Genomic DNA, 14,756 nt, shown 5'->3' on the forward strand with positions numbered 1-14,756 from the left:
GTGGCAGATCAATGCGCGGTTCGGGGACAGTGAGACATGGATCAGGATGTCTAAAAACTTCAAACAAAGCCTTGAAATACATATTATTTCTTAAACACATCCATAGCTCCGGTAGGCGCTGTGCCTAGTCACTGCAGTGTCCTTTCAGATGGGTTGCACTCCTACCTGTTAGTGCACTTTGGACCCAGGCAATTTCCTGTCTGAAAGAAAATGAGCGGAGAGCTGCACTCGACTAGTCAATGCCCTAATCTACCTTTATTACAAATAATTTCCACCAATAGGCTGGAAGCAGAGTGAGAATCAAGCAGTACCTTGGGCTCTTCACTACCTTGACTACCAGCCCCATTCCCAGTTCTTGTCTTCTCACAACTCCCCCTCAACCCGCCCGCCCCCAGACCCAAAAGTCTGTTTCACCCCAGTGACTTTTTTCTCTCTCTTTAATCACACTTGGGTGAGCGGTGCTCTCCAGCAGGGCAGACCCATTCTGGGTGTGGGACCCATCCCTGCCCGCCTGCACTTCCTTATCCCCAATCTGATGGAAGTATCAGAGGGGTAGCCGTGTTAGTCTGAATCTGTAAAAAGCAACAGAGGGTCCTGTGGCACCTTTGAGACTAACAGAAGTACTGGGAGCATAAGCTTTCGTGGGTAAGAACCTCACTTCAGATGCTGATGGAAGTGTGGTACTGAGTGAGAGGCAGAACACGGAGCTGCGCTGGGCACAGGTGTTGGACCTGTTTCCTGGGCCCGTTACGTTGCTGAGGGCCGGGTTTCTGTCTCAGAGCCCCTCGCCCATCCAGCGGGCCAGACCTGACACATGCAGCTCCACAGACACGGGTAGAAAATCCCAGGCGCAGAACAGCGCCCCAGCCAAGGCTGCACACGTGCGGTCCCCCACAGCAGGGAGGCTGGGGCGAGGGCTGGCTGGCTAGGGGAGGGCTGGCCGGCTGGCCAGTGCGTGGGGAGGGGGCTGGCTGGCTGGAGGCTGGGGGCGGGCTGGCTGGAGGCTGGGAGAGGGCTGGCTGGCTGGCCAGTGCGTGGGGAGGGGGCTGGCTGGCTGGAAGCTGGGAGAGGGCTGGCTGGCTGGCCAGTGCGTGGGGAGGGGGCTGGCTGGCTGGCCAGTGCGTGGGGCGAGGGCTGGCTGGCTGGCTGGGAGAGGGCTGGCTGGCTGGCCAGTGCGTGGGGAGGGGGCAGAGCCCGCCGAGGCTGGGGGCGGAGGCTGCAGTCAGTGGGGGAGCGCAGCGCAGCGCAGCCCAGTCCCCGCTCAGCGCTCGGACAGCGCAGAGCCGGGAGCCGCCTGCCCAGCGGAGCCGAGCCCCGGCCGGGAGGAGCATGTGAGCGCCCGGAGGGACCTTCCGCGCCTGCCCGGCTCCAGCATGCGGCTCCCTCTGCTGCTGGGGCTGCTCCTCTGCCGAGCCGGTAACTGCCGGGGACTCGCCGGGCTGGGGCTCCGCGGGGACAGGGGCAGGCGGTCCGGGAACTTACCGACTCCCGGCGCGGAGCCAGCGCCGAGCCGCGGGCAGCGGAGCGTGGCAGAGCCGAGCGGCTCCGGCTGCGATTTGCCTCTCCCCCGCCCGGGCTCCGGGGCTCCTGGCCGCCTGGAGCCCGGGGTGTGGGAGGGACTCTCCCCCGGCCCCGGCCCCGGCCCCTGCCCCGGGCTGTGCTGGGCCCGGCTCCTAGGGGCCCTGGCCGCCCCGCTGCTTTGCAGCCCAGGGGCTCGGCGCAGCCTCGGGCGGCGCAGCGAGCGCGGGTGAGCGCGGACGGCTGCGCGGGAGCGGAGCGCGCGTTGGGGCTGCCGGGTCTGGAAGCGATGGCGCTTTGTTGTGCACGGATAAGCAAAGGGCGAGGGGGTCCCAGCGCTGCCCGAAGCCAGCACCAGAAACGCTCCCGCGGGGCTCGCGACTTGTCTAGGGAGAGTTTTTAGACCGGGTTAACTATCCTGGTTTGAACCCAGTGTCGGTAACGTGTCCCAGCGCCGTGGCGCGGAACTGCTCTAAGGTTCCCGATCCATGTAAGCACCATAACTCGCCGTAACCGTGTTCGCACGAGCTGTGGTTTCGGCCAAAGGAGTGAATTCGGTCCCAAACCCGAGAGTGGGGCAGGCTCTGTATCTGTTTGCGGAAGCGACGGGGAAGAGTTTCGGTCGGGATGTGCTGCTCCATGCTGGTCACTTGCAGTTATCGCCAGGACGAAGTTTTCGGTGCCAAAGAGCAGAAAGGCTGGACTGTATTATCAGGCGCTCTGAGCAGGTGTTTCGTGGCCGATGGACAGCAGAGCAACCCAGACATTCATTCCCTTTTTGTAGCGAAGTTGTAGCACTGATAAGGACGCTTACTATATATGCTCCACTCTATATGCATCCAAAGAAGTGGGTTGTAGCCCACGAAAGCTTATGCTCTAATAAATTTATTAGTCTCTAAGGTGCCACAAGTACTCCTGTTCTTTTTGCGGACACAGACTAACACGGCTGCTACTCTGAAACCTGTCAAAGTAAAAAGCAACAGAGGGGTAGCCGTGTTAGTCTGGATCTGTAAAAAGCAACAGAGAGTCCTGTGGCACCTTATAGACTAAGTAGGTATTCACCCACAAAAGCTTATGCTCCAATACATCTGTTAGTCTTAAAGGTGCCACAGGACTCTCTGTTGCTTTTTTCAAAGTAAAAAGACTCCTCATAGGTCTGAAAGCTGGCCCCTGAGGAGCCAGGTCTGGGAGAAAGAGACACTTCCTAGTCCCACTACTACCGCCAAGACAAGAGGAAGAGGCAGATCTGAGAGGAGACAACAGACGGTGGAGGTGGCTGCAGCCTCTTTTCAAGAGTCACTGGGACCTGCAACATCACCACTAGTGCCACATGTTCTCAAACAATCTATTTTGCTGGTAGCCAAACCAATAGCTAGCAGGTGTTCTGGGTGGGTGAGATAATATCTTTTATTGGACCAACTTCTGCTGATGAGAGCTCTGTACACTTGAAAGCTTGTCTCTCTGACCAACAGAAGTTGGTCCTATAAAAGGTATTATCTACCTTGTCTCTCTAATATCCTGGGACCGACACAGCTACAACAACACTGTCATATGGGGAAGACTTTTTGATGGTGCTTACAATGCAATCCATTTGATTGCCATGTGTTGTTTGTGGATTTCTGTCCCTCTTTGGATAATTCTCAACTGTGTTTGTGTTTATTAAAGAAAGGGTTTCCTGCTCCCATACCATTGTTTTCTTCAGCATAATCTGGGGGAGAAGACTGAATGCCGCATTTGTGGCACCATAATCACAACAGTCTGTAATTTCATAAACACATAGCAGGAGGTGGAATGAGGGAGAGAATAAAACACCTGTCCTTTTGACCTAATATTTGATTAATTATTGTTTGTGCATCAATTATATATAAGAATCAAGGAATCTCAAAAGTGAAGGTTACCCACATCACTTCACTGGACATTGATATGAATAACAAGAACACCCAGAGTTTAATAAAATATAAAAAAAAATTAGAAGGAATATAAAATCTCATGCTGCAGAGTTTATACCAATGTCTAGCTGTTAGGAAATATGAGTCAGATTATCCCCACATCTGCCTACGGTGGGGTTTCTTGCCCCTTCCAGAAGTTATTACAGATATTGGAACCCAGTTTGGCTGTTGGGAATTTACATTGTTTTCAGCAGCATCAGATTTTGAACATATTTGTCATTTGTATTATGGTAATATCTCGAGATCCCAACCAAAATCAAAGCCCCATTCTGCTAGGCATGGTGGTACACAGATATAGTGAGAGACAGTCACTGCACCTAAGAGCTTACAACATCACATTTTCTCTACATCACTGCTAGGCTAATGGCAAAGCAGAATCAGCTGTCGCAATTGCCAAGAAACTACTAAAAAGGCATAGCAGAATGATAGCGACTCATGGGCAGCATGACTAGAAAAATTAGAAGGCATGGGCAGCAGTCCAGCACGGCGTCACATGTCATGCAACCAGACTCTACTGCCTACAGCAAATAAACTTTTGAAGCCAGCAACAGTGGAAAAGGTGACAGAACAAATGAAACAGTGGTGACAGCAAATAGTATGAGAGGTGCCAAAGATCTTCCTGAACTCGAGACAGTACAACCAGCACCCTAATGACAAAGATAAGATGGAGGGCCAGGACAGGTATCCAAAGAGCAGCACCAAGGCTATACATGGTAGAAGTACAAGGACAACTCTACCGCCACAACCCTTGTATCCTAAGAACAACCAAGGAACAATTGTCCTCAAGAGATGGCCCACTTAGATTCACACAGGAGCTACAGTAGAAACTGACAATGACAGTGTAATGAATTCCCACAAGTGACCCTGAGAAGGAGGCAAATACAGTGCCAGTTAATCAACCTGCACAAAAATCTCCAGAAGAAAAACACCAACAGATGGAAGGGACTTCAAATAATACCTCTCTAAGTGGAAGAGCCCTAAAGTTGCCAAGTTTCAAAGACTCCTACATTGTTAATTCAATAATTTCAATTAACATCCATTATAGGAAGACAGATATATTACAAGTGTCCTATACAAAAAATGTATATATACTGATATATCTCTAGTTAATATTAAGGGTACCATTTATTACCATAAGAATATGTAGCATTGTTCATAAGTGTCGTAGGTTCAATATAGTTGTTGTTCTGTACTGCAAATGGCTTTTTAAATGCAAGTCTTAATACCTAGTTCCAGGCTGTGTCAGTAGGGATAGCACAGACTCAGAGGGGATGAGCCCCCTTACACACCACTCCCAGAAGCACAGCACTCTAAGCACCATGCTGGGGCACTGGGCTCACTGCTGACTCAGAGAGGAGAACTCCTCACACTACTCCCTGCAGCACCTGAGTTTTCCTTGGGGATCTCCTGTCCCATGTAAGTACAGAACAGCCCTGATCCTGATCAGGTTTGGAAGATTGCAAGCCATCCATAGGAGTTTTTTTTTAAAAAGCTGGCAAATGGCTTTGTATATAATCTCTTGCTATCCCTTTGCACCAATGTGAGTTCCTGTTGATGTCCTTCCTCTCATTTCTAAAGGGAGGGAGCTCTTGTTCCCCACCTGTCCTACACCAAGGGTAGAGGATTCCATCTCACCCAGATCAAATAAACTTTCCCACATCTGCCTTTGCAGAGATGTTCTTGCTGAGATAGGACAGAAAGTCTGCAGTGATGGTACTGAAACAGTTGTTGTGTGGCTCTCTCCATGAATGAAGCCCTACCATTGTTTTCCTACTTGAATAGGAGGCCTCCTTGCTCTGCCAAGAGACTGCATAGCAGCTGAGAAGATTTGCCTGATGGACCCTGCCTGCAATGCCACCTACCGAGCTCTGGAAAACTGCTCCCTTGATAAGACACGTTTCCTCCTGCTGAGTCCTGATGCCAGAGCAAGGTGCCGGGATGCAAAGCTAGACCTCAGAAGCAGCCCTTTACTGCACTGCAAGTGTCACCGCCGCATGAGGAGACAGAAGCACTGCCTGCGCATCTACTGGACTGTTCACTCCAGCTTCACACATGGTGAGATGGAATCATTGTTTATACGTTATCTAGTAATTCCACAAACCTATGTACTATGAATACACACCCCAACAAGGGCAGGAGAGGGGCTCAGTGGAGAATTCTGCCACAGCTCACTCTCCAATCCTGGAGATGGTTGCTGGACAATCACATCACACGGACTCCCACCTCCTGGGGAAGAGGAGTCACTGGTGCTTTACAATACATGTTTAAGAAATTAATAGAATAAAAAGTTTGGACACAGATTTTATATTTGGTTTAAAACTTATGACATGAGGTGGTGAGTTTATGTTCACGAAACAATTCTGGGGCTGGACCCTCAGGCTAACCAACAGGACTACAGAGGGTCAGAGAGAGGGGCGGGGTGAGAAGGGAGGTTATGCTGCAACCTAAAGAAACAGAAAGTTGCTTTTGTCCAGCAGTGAGCAAGGGATTAATTAAAATGAGAAAACAATGTTATCCTGAAAGCTGCTGTGTCACTGCTTTACTGTCAAAAGCTTCTGCCTAAAACTTTCCCCTGCCCTGCTATCATTGTAAGGAGACAGTGCACATATCCTCATGAATGCTGAGACTGAAAAGGAACAAATGAAAACTAGATCTAATCCTGGATGCAGAGAAGCCAATGAATGACTCCTATGTCAAAGCTGCTTAGTAACACACCAGTATCTCTGATAGGTCTGGGGCCATGGTTTGCTCTTGCTGGCTCTGCCTGGTTCTTGAGTAAAGCAGTACGTTTCTGGATGAACTCCAGTCCTGTGGGTACAACCAGATATGTTTTGTGCGTGCATGAAAGTCTCTCTAAAAGGAGAAACTGGTTCCAGTGTGTTTCCCCCCCCCCCCTCTCTGAATGTGTGTCTCACCTTGCCTAGGTTATTTCAATTTGGAGACTTCTCCTTATGAGGATCCAGCAAATGAAGAACCCTGGAAGATCAACTACAACAAGCTGGCAGCTTTGGTTTCAGGTAGGGATCATGACAGGTACACATTTCCCCCTTTTTCTTCCTTTCTCAGGGGCCACCTACTGGGCTGAAGATTATTAAGAGGAAAAATATTTTGAGGTAATACCCCCATTAAAACTGGTCAGTGGAATATTGGCTCCAGAGGACCTGAGATGGACAGGTGGAGCTTTTGGTGTCAGCATGCCAGAGAGTGGGGTGGATCCGTAGATCGCACTGCATGTAAGTGAAGCTATCCAAAAGGTAACTGGTTAGGAAAGATTAAAGGGAGAGAGTCAGAAGAGTGAAATGCATCAAGGAAAGCCCAACAAGGAAACAAGTCTAACAATTTCCATTTTGTAACTAATCCAGATTTTTTTTAAACTATTAAGATACAATAAATATTGGCATTTTCTCCATTATTTTTATTTTCATTTAGCTTGTTTAGAAAAATCAAAAGTTTAGTTAATATACAGGTGAGATTCCCTCTTCATTGGTCAATATCCACTTATTCCAAAAAGCATTACCAGTCAGAAAAAAATCTTCCCTATGCTTTGATATTTTCTGCACCTCAATTTCTCTATAAGACATCCCAACTAACAAGAAAAGATACATTACTAAAAAAGCACCCACCTCTGATTTAGTACCTCCTATGGCTTGCCCATATCAGGAGGATAGATCCATCAATGGCTATTAGCCAGGATGGGCAGGGATGGTGTCCCTAGCCTCTGTTAACCAGAAGCTGGGAATGGGCGACGGGATGGATCACTTGACTCCCTGTTCTGTTCATTCCCTCTGGGAAACCTGGCGTTGGCCACTATTGGAAGATAGGATACTGGGCTAGATGAACCCAGTATGGCCACTCTTATGTCTAGTGTTCCCTGAGTTGCCTTCTAGTTTGTAAACTTAACTAAGAACAATTAGGAATATTTATGAATAGGGGGATAATTTTACAATGTATGTTACTTATGGTGGTTCACAATTTTTTCCAGTCAACTGCTAGAATGTCAGTGGCAGAAACCAACATATGTGCCATTCAGTTTACTGCTCTTTACATCATACATATCTTTCGTTGCTGTCCTCAAAAGGAGTGTGTGTCAGGATATGGCTTTATTTCATTGAGCAATTCTTTTATTTGTTCAAATAATGGAATGGAATCAATCTCATGAAAGATACATCATTAACTTTTTTGTCATTGTTGCCAACAAAGCCCTGAACTCTTTTCATAGACCTTTATGTTCAGCTGGAGTTCACCACCACTTTACATAACCTTAGACATAATCTTTTCCTCTTATCACTGTCCTCTTCACTAGCAGGACAAATGTTTGAAAACTGTTCACTGGGCCCAGAACCAGGTTTAAATGCTGTTTTCAGACACTGTTCCCCAGCAATCAGAGGAAAGGGAGTAACTCCTCCTGCTCCATAAGGCAGCGAGTGAGCCATAACAGACATAGGTGTGAGCCTGTGAAGCACAAACACTCCTCGCCCCCCCGCCCCTGCAAACCACATTCCAAAGAGCAAGGCTCGTTCAGGTGTCCTCACCCCCTGGGACTAGGCCTGAAGCACACTAGCACAGAGCAGAGTCAGCTTGCCTGATGCCCTTCCCGTTTTCCCATGAATCCCTGCTGAGTGATCACTAAATTGCAGTGTAACGGGATGGTAGCCTGCCCTCTTCCAGGGGCTGCAGGACCCTGCAGCTCCTCCTACTCACACCTGAAATCTCCTCTGGGATTTACTGTCCCTGGGTTTCTGTTGGCTTTTCAGGTTCACATCTAGCAGGGGACAGCGCAAATGCCTGCCTGAAAGCAACTCACTTCTGCAGCCTGAATAAGAAATGTGTCCATCTGCGCACATATTATGCCTCCAGCTGCACCAACGGGGCAGAGTCTGGAGGCACCTGTGACCAGCGTAAGTGCCACAAAAGGCTACGACAGTTCTTTGAGAAGGTCCCTGAGGATTTCACCAAGAGGCTCCTGTTCTGTCCATGTCAAGATGAGCTCTGTGGGGAGCGACGCCGGAAAACCATTGTCCCTGAGTGCTCCTTCCAAGACAGCATCAAACCCAACTGCCTCCTTCTCTTGGACTCCTGTATCAAAGACCATATCTGCAAGTAGGTCTGTCAGCAAGGGGCATTAGCCCAGTGAAAAGAGCAGTCCTGACTCTGATGCTCTTCTTCTTCTTCTTCCTACAGATCCCGACTGGCTGATTTTCAACAGAACTGTCAGCCTGCAGGCATGTCCCCAGATGGCTGTTCACAGCACAACCATGCTGCGTGCCTGAAGGCTTACATGGGGATGATTGGTAAGTGGTGACTAAAGGAGGACATAAGAAGGCTTGATGAGGAGCATGCTCTCAGGCATACATGGGGATGGGGGGAGTGACAAGAGGGTGTGCCTGAAGGTGTATGGAGCTGAGGACTGGCGAGGTCCATGCCCTGATCTTATCTGAGCTTAAGGTCATGGTATTGAAGACACTTGAGCCTGGCCCATGTTGGTGTTTTCCCTTCCCCAGTGCAGACAGAGCCTAAAGAGGAATTCAGTTAGCATCCATAACACCTATGCCACCTACAAGGCCAGAGACTATATATTCTCCAATTCTCCCTCCATTGACAAGATAGCAGCATCACCCCCATGTCTCTTACACGTAATTTACATACCAAATCTATCTTGCTTCTTATAAAGGTGCTTATCCTGCAGTGCCTGAGAGCAGAGTCCTGCCCACCTGTGTGAGATAGACACTCCTGACACTCCAGCCACTGGCCATTTTATCCTTTTACTATTCACATGAACATCCATTCTCAGGGGTCCTGGTTGCAGACACCTTAAACCCTGTATTCCCTCATGGTTTGGCTGCCTGCACCCTGATGGGACATTGTTGGTGACATATCCAACAAAAGCCTTCATAGAGGCCACAGGGACACTGCCAAATTCATGGGATTTAAGATGTCCCCAGTCACAGCTGGTTGTGGCCAAACTGGCACAGCATCCCAAGGTTCACTCCCTGTGACAGCTGTAATAGACATGAATCTGCTAACAATGAAGCTGTATAGGCCAGGGATGAGTGGGCACTTTAACTGCATTTCCAGACTATCCTTGTTTGTTTGTAAAGTCTTCATTGTATTAACTTGGTCACTGAACTGTATCGCATAGCCAGGCTGCATCTGCACAATGTTTATCTGGGAACAGCCCGTAGGCCATCCGTTTGTTGGCAGGGGTAACTGGAAGTTATGGCAGAAGGGCCTATGACTGCCACATGTCAGTGCTTCTGTTTCTGGAGAGGGGCAGAAGTGTCTCTGCACTCGGCTGCATATCTTCTCATTTACAGCTTTCTTCCCATAGGCAGTAATCAGTGTGCTTCATTGTTAGGACCACTTGGGTGGGGTGCAGCAGGCTCCCTGGCCCCTCTTGCACCCGACTTCTCAAGTACCCAAGACAGCACGCGGCTCAGCGCAGAGAGCTCCCTGCCCCCCAGACTGCACGCGCCTCGGCGCAGAGGGCTCCCTGCCCCCCAGCTCCTCCCTGGGCAGATGTGCCTCGGCACATTTATGTTTAATGATAATTTGTGATGCATTGAAAGTAATACATGCAAACATCATTTAGCTACAGTACATAGAAACTGCCCAGAGAATGGGCCTCCCTAGCCTGCGGCGTGTCCAGGGGACTCCAGAGGCACAGAGCACGAGTGTGAAGGCCATGGTGTGATGCCCTAGTCAGAGGCAGTAGCTGGTACTACTCACTGGCTCAGAGGGTTACTGCTCCCAGCCCACCTGAACGCTTTCATACAAACAAATCCTGATTCTCATTTCTTGGGGACTGGGGACAGGTACAGCCATGACACCAAACTATGTTGGTAACTCCAGCACGAAGGTTTCGCTATGGTGTACCTGCGAGAACAGTGGCAACCAGCAGGAGGAGTGTGACCAGATACGCAGCATGTTCGTTAGCAACAAATTCCTCAGTAAGTGCTATACAACAAGCAACTTGGGACACAGATTCAGCATAATTAAGTTCAAACCTCTTGTTGCTTTCCAGGTCCTACATCACACAGCTCCTGCCTACAGCTCCAACCTGCTCTCCTTTGGCATTTCCCTACCCTCTCTATTCCACTACTAGCATCAGCCTAGATACTCCCTTTCTCTGCTCTTACAGGCATCTCTGAACTTTCTTCCACATTACACCTTAACCCCAGATCTGTTCACAAAGTCATTTCTCTAGACACATTCAGCCCCACCCAGAGACTCACTTCTGCAGTCTCACCTATAATAAGTGAGGGGGTAGGAGAGGTTAAGAGAGAAAACCAGCATCACACTATATCCATGGCTTACTGAATAACCACATGATCTCACTGCCATCATCTTGTCCTTCCTCACCTTCCCTTACCTCTGACCCTCATTTGCTGGACAGAGCCTGGGATTCCAGGTGTCTCTGTGAGACACTTAGTACAGTCCTGGGTGCTCAAAAAATAAATAGTAATTTGACCCATCACAGCTTGGCACGGACCACATCACTGGGCCAGCAGCAGCTCTCAGATCCTGCTGGCTGAGATTGGGTGAAACCCAGCTGTGAGTGGTAGCTGTGTCCAGAGCCCCTATTCCCTTTATCCATCTCTGGCATCCCAGCAATGGGCTTTAGTAATATTTAAATATTTTCTGACTGTAAAAGCTTCCAAAGGGCATCAAATAAAGAAACCAGCATCACTATATAATTGTTTAATATTAATGTATTTTCTATGTATTGAACTCGTGGCCTCATCTATGCAAAGCATGCGCTCAACCACTGAGCTAAGCTACGATATAGAGAAATCTCCCACCATTAGAACAGCTCAGCCCACTCACACGGCCCACCTCAGACACAGACACACCCCCAGAGGATGACAGAAAGTAGAGGTGGAAAAACCCCATTCAGACCAATCCATTGCACCCCAGATACCATGTGAGATTGGTCCCTGCATCTGTTCTGTGGTACTTTATCCAACCACACATACACCCCCCACAGTAATATGCCATTGCATACAGTATTTACACTCCCCAAAGCAAAATCACCCTTAAAAGCCCCAACATGTGAGCTTCCCAACATAGCCTGTCGGGGGAGGGCTATGTTCCAAGGGGAGCGAATGAGGAAAGCACCTTCTTAGATGTTTGTTTGACTTCTACCTGCAGAAAATACAATTCAGTCTCAGATGCATCTGAGCCAGGCAACTCTGGAGGGGCAGGAAGGATTGTTTTACATGCCTTCCCTGAGCTTCCAGGGGGACAGCACCAACACTTCCCTTGCTTCAGAAATGTGCCAGGTATGAATTCCTTTTCTACCTTCACAACTAGCATCAGAGAAACAAGCAGCTCTGGGCACCTGAAGGAGGGAGCTGTGCATGTATCAGAGCCTCTCCCCATCACTATTCTAGTTGCTCTGTCCCAGAGGTTAGCAGAGGAGCCAGTGTGTAGGGGCGAGAGCCATGTTACTTGGCATGGTAGGTTCCCAAATCCTCAGTGCTAATCTCAGAATGGGAGATCCTGCAGCCAGGGGCCGGAGTGAACTCGATCCAATTTGAATTAATTTCTCCCTTTCCCTTCCCAGGTCACCGAGACAAAGACATGGCCAGACATCTCTGAATACAACAGCATGCCCATGGCCTCCTCGGTGTATTCTGGAGCTGGGGTTTCCTGGCCCCCAATGGCCCTGCTGCTATTGTTGCTCCTGCTCAGCCCACCTTAACTTGACACAACAGGCATTTGTCCCTTCCACATAATTCTCCTCACTCTGCACCCAGATATTGACCTACTAACTCACCCTTCGGGAACTGAAGGCCTCCAGAGAAGAGGAACTGAATAGTCTCACCCCAGAACAGGAAGGCCTGCATCCTTCTCCTAGGAGTGAGTCATTTCACTCAGCTCCTTCGGCAGTTAGAACTGCAGGGGCTGGTTGTCCAACACTATCTTCTCCCCCCCTCCTAGCACTGCAAGAGGAAGAGTAGCCCGCTGGGAGACTTTAGGGCACTATTTTGTTTGTTTGTAAACACAAAGCTAGTCAAAATTCTGTCCAAACAGCGTTTGCCTTTTGAATGAAGGAGAAGGAGAGGCTCCTGCAGGTACCTGCAGCACTCCTCCACCTGGCCAATTGGTGCTTTTCCTCTAGAGCAGAAAGCACCAGACTGGTGCCCCAGGGGGCAGAGACCTACCTCTATGGTATCCTGAGAGCAGAGCAGGGCAAACTGACCCAGACACTCTGTAAATACCAGCTCTGGGTTCTGGTCAGGATCCTTTTGATCATTTTTCAAATCCATTATTTTAAGCCTGTAAAAGAAAACCGCCCCAAAGCCAAAGCAAAGAAGCTGGGCTCTGGCCTCTACTCTTGTTTCTTGTCCCTTTCAGCCATCCATATCTTCCACTCTTAGTGCTAGCAAGAGATGTAGCCTTGGATTTCAGCTCGATTTCTTCACTCAGTCCCATTAAACCTTGTCCAGCGTTCCATGACACTGCCTGGCTAGCCCATGCTTTTCTAGGACTTCTAGGAGAAAGCATGCAGGCTTGTTCAGCTGTACCCACCACAGCTCCCTAGGGACATACTGTGCTGATTTGCAGTGCAGAGACCTCAGACAGCTGCAGTGACCTAGTGTCCCTTCACATACCCCTTTGCCCCCTCCACAGTCTCCCTCCTCTCTGTCAGGTTCCATTTTATGACCTATTTATTCTGGGTGTAAACATGTGTGTTGTGTAACTGCTATTCTGTTGCGCTGCAGTGGCCTGTAAAAATGTGGTGTTCAAGTGAATATTGATTTCTGAGTGCAGGTTAATAGTCCACAATCAATTGTATGAAAGAACTGCCTTATCAGAGAAGCTTATGTTTTCAGGAGAGCTGGCAGACCAACTCGGAGCAGCTCCTCTGCACACAGGTGGTGTGTGGCTTTGGAAGAAACAATGAAGCTGGGCAAATGTTATGCTCCTGGAATGGATGTGCAGCTGTCAGATGTCTCTACTGATCCCTGTGTTCCATTCCTTCCTGTCCCTCAGGAAGGGAATCTTGTGTTGTGTCACTTGCCAGATGCCTGAGTACCACAGCATCCCTCATCTCTGGATGCAGGGCCGCCCAGGATTCAGGGGGCCTGAGGCAAAGCAATTTTGGGAGCCCCTTCCATAAAAAAAAGTTGCAATACTATAGAATACTATATTCTCATGGAGGCCCCTGCGGGGCCAGGGGCAAACTGCCCCACTTGCCCCCCCCAGGCGGCCCTGTCAGGATGCACAAATTATGTCTCTCCGCTGCACCTCTGAACGGTCCTTCAGTAATGGTAATATTTCCACTTTGAATCCCAGTCTTCTCTGTGCCCACTCACTGAGGCATTACTTTCTTCCTGCTGCTGCAAGAAGCAGGGACACCACACTGCCCAGCAGAGGGGCTGCACCTAATTTCCACACATTGGAGAAGGTCACAGCCACTGCCATCATTAACAGAGAGGGCTGATCTACAGATGACAAGATGTCCCACTAGCACTGGCACCTGGCTGTTTGGATCAAGAGGGAGCATGGACCCCCATGTGCTTCCTACACTTCCATTATCAAGCTGAGGAAGGCCATGTTATAGGATTCCCTGGGCTCCATTTGGCCATGCACTGGTTGGACACTGACATGCTGGGGCTGGCAGTTCCCTGGAAACTTCCTTATTACAATATAGCAGGAGTTGCCATCTCCAAAGATTGGTGGTGGGAGGAGAAGAGATTGCTGTCCCAGTGCCCCACAGCATGCATAAAACAGATGCCAGGAGTTCAGAGGAATGTGGGGCTAGCAAGCCCCTATGCAATGTTCCCTGAGTACTCTGTATCCTCTTTTCCAGCCCCTACATGATGTGTTCCCCATAGTAGTCATCCCCCTCTCTCCTCAGCATTATGGACTGGACCCTCAAAGGTATTTAGGTACCTAAATCAATGGGAGTTAGGTACCTAAATCCATTTTTGGATCTAGACCTATATGCTTTCCCAAATTCCACTTCCCTGCTATCTCCGATGCACAGTGCTCTCACAAAGGCAGGTGTTTGGTTTGATCTGGGCAGCTTAGAGCCAACACTATAAACAGAGTTGTCATTTTGTTTGTTATATACAGTGTGCCACTGGGACTCTAGCCTTCCATCTCCAATGGCTGGCTCACTGATTGAGACTGCAAACTCATGTCCTGAACATCCAGGACCAATGCTTGGCTCATACTGGGGCAGGTGCTTCAAAGTTAAATAAATCCTGCTTTAATCAAAAACTTAGAGAAATCCCAACTGGCGTTTTTTGCTTCAATATTCTCTCTCCTTGTATTTACCTC

General features: G+C 49.1%; 1 protein-coding gene across 1 annotated transcript; it reads left to right on the top strand.

The window, feature by feature from the left end:
- The first annotated feature begins 1,223 nt into the window (after nucleotides 1–1,223).
- On the top strand, nucleotides 1,224–14,700 carry GFRA3 (GDNF family receptor alpha 3). The gene is made up of 8 exons (XM_034778914.1): nucleotides 1,224–1,416; nucleotides 5,250–5,522; nucleotides 6,392–6,484; nucleotides 8,222–8,567; nucleotides 8,649–8,758; nucleotides 10,280–10,414; nucleotides 11,616–11,746; nucleotides 12,031–14,700. The coding sequence occupies exons 1-8, from the start codon at nucleotides 1,374–1,376 to the stop codon at nucleotides 12,166–12,168; spliced, it is 1,269 nt and encodes a 422-aa protein (XP_034634805.1). The 5' UTR covers nucleotides 1,224–1,373; the 3' UTR covers nucleotides 12,169–14,700.
- The last annotated feature ends 56 nt before the right edge of the window (nucleotides 14,701–14,756 follow it).

This window comes from Trachemys scripta, chromosome 8 (genome assembly GCF_013100865.1).
Source record: "Trachemys scripta elegans isolate TJP31775 chromosome 8, CAS_Tse_1.0, whole genome shotgun sequence".
NCBI lineage: Eukaryota > Metazoa > Chordata > Testudines > Emydidae > Trachemys > Trachemys scripta.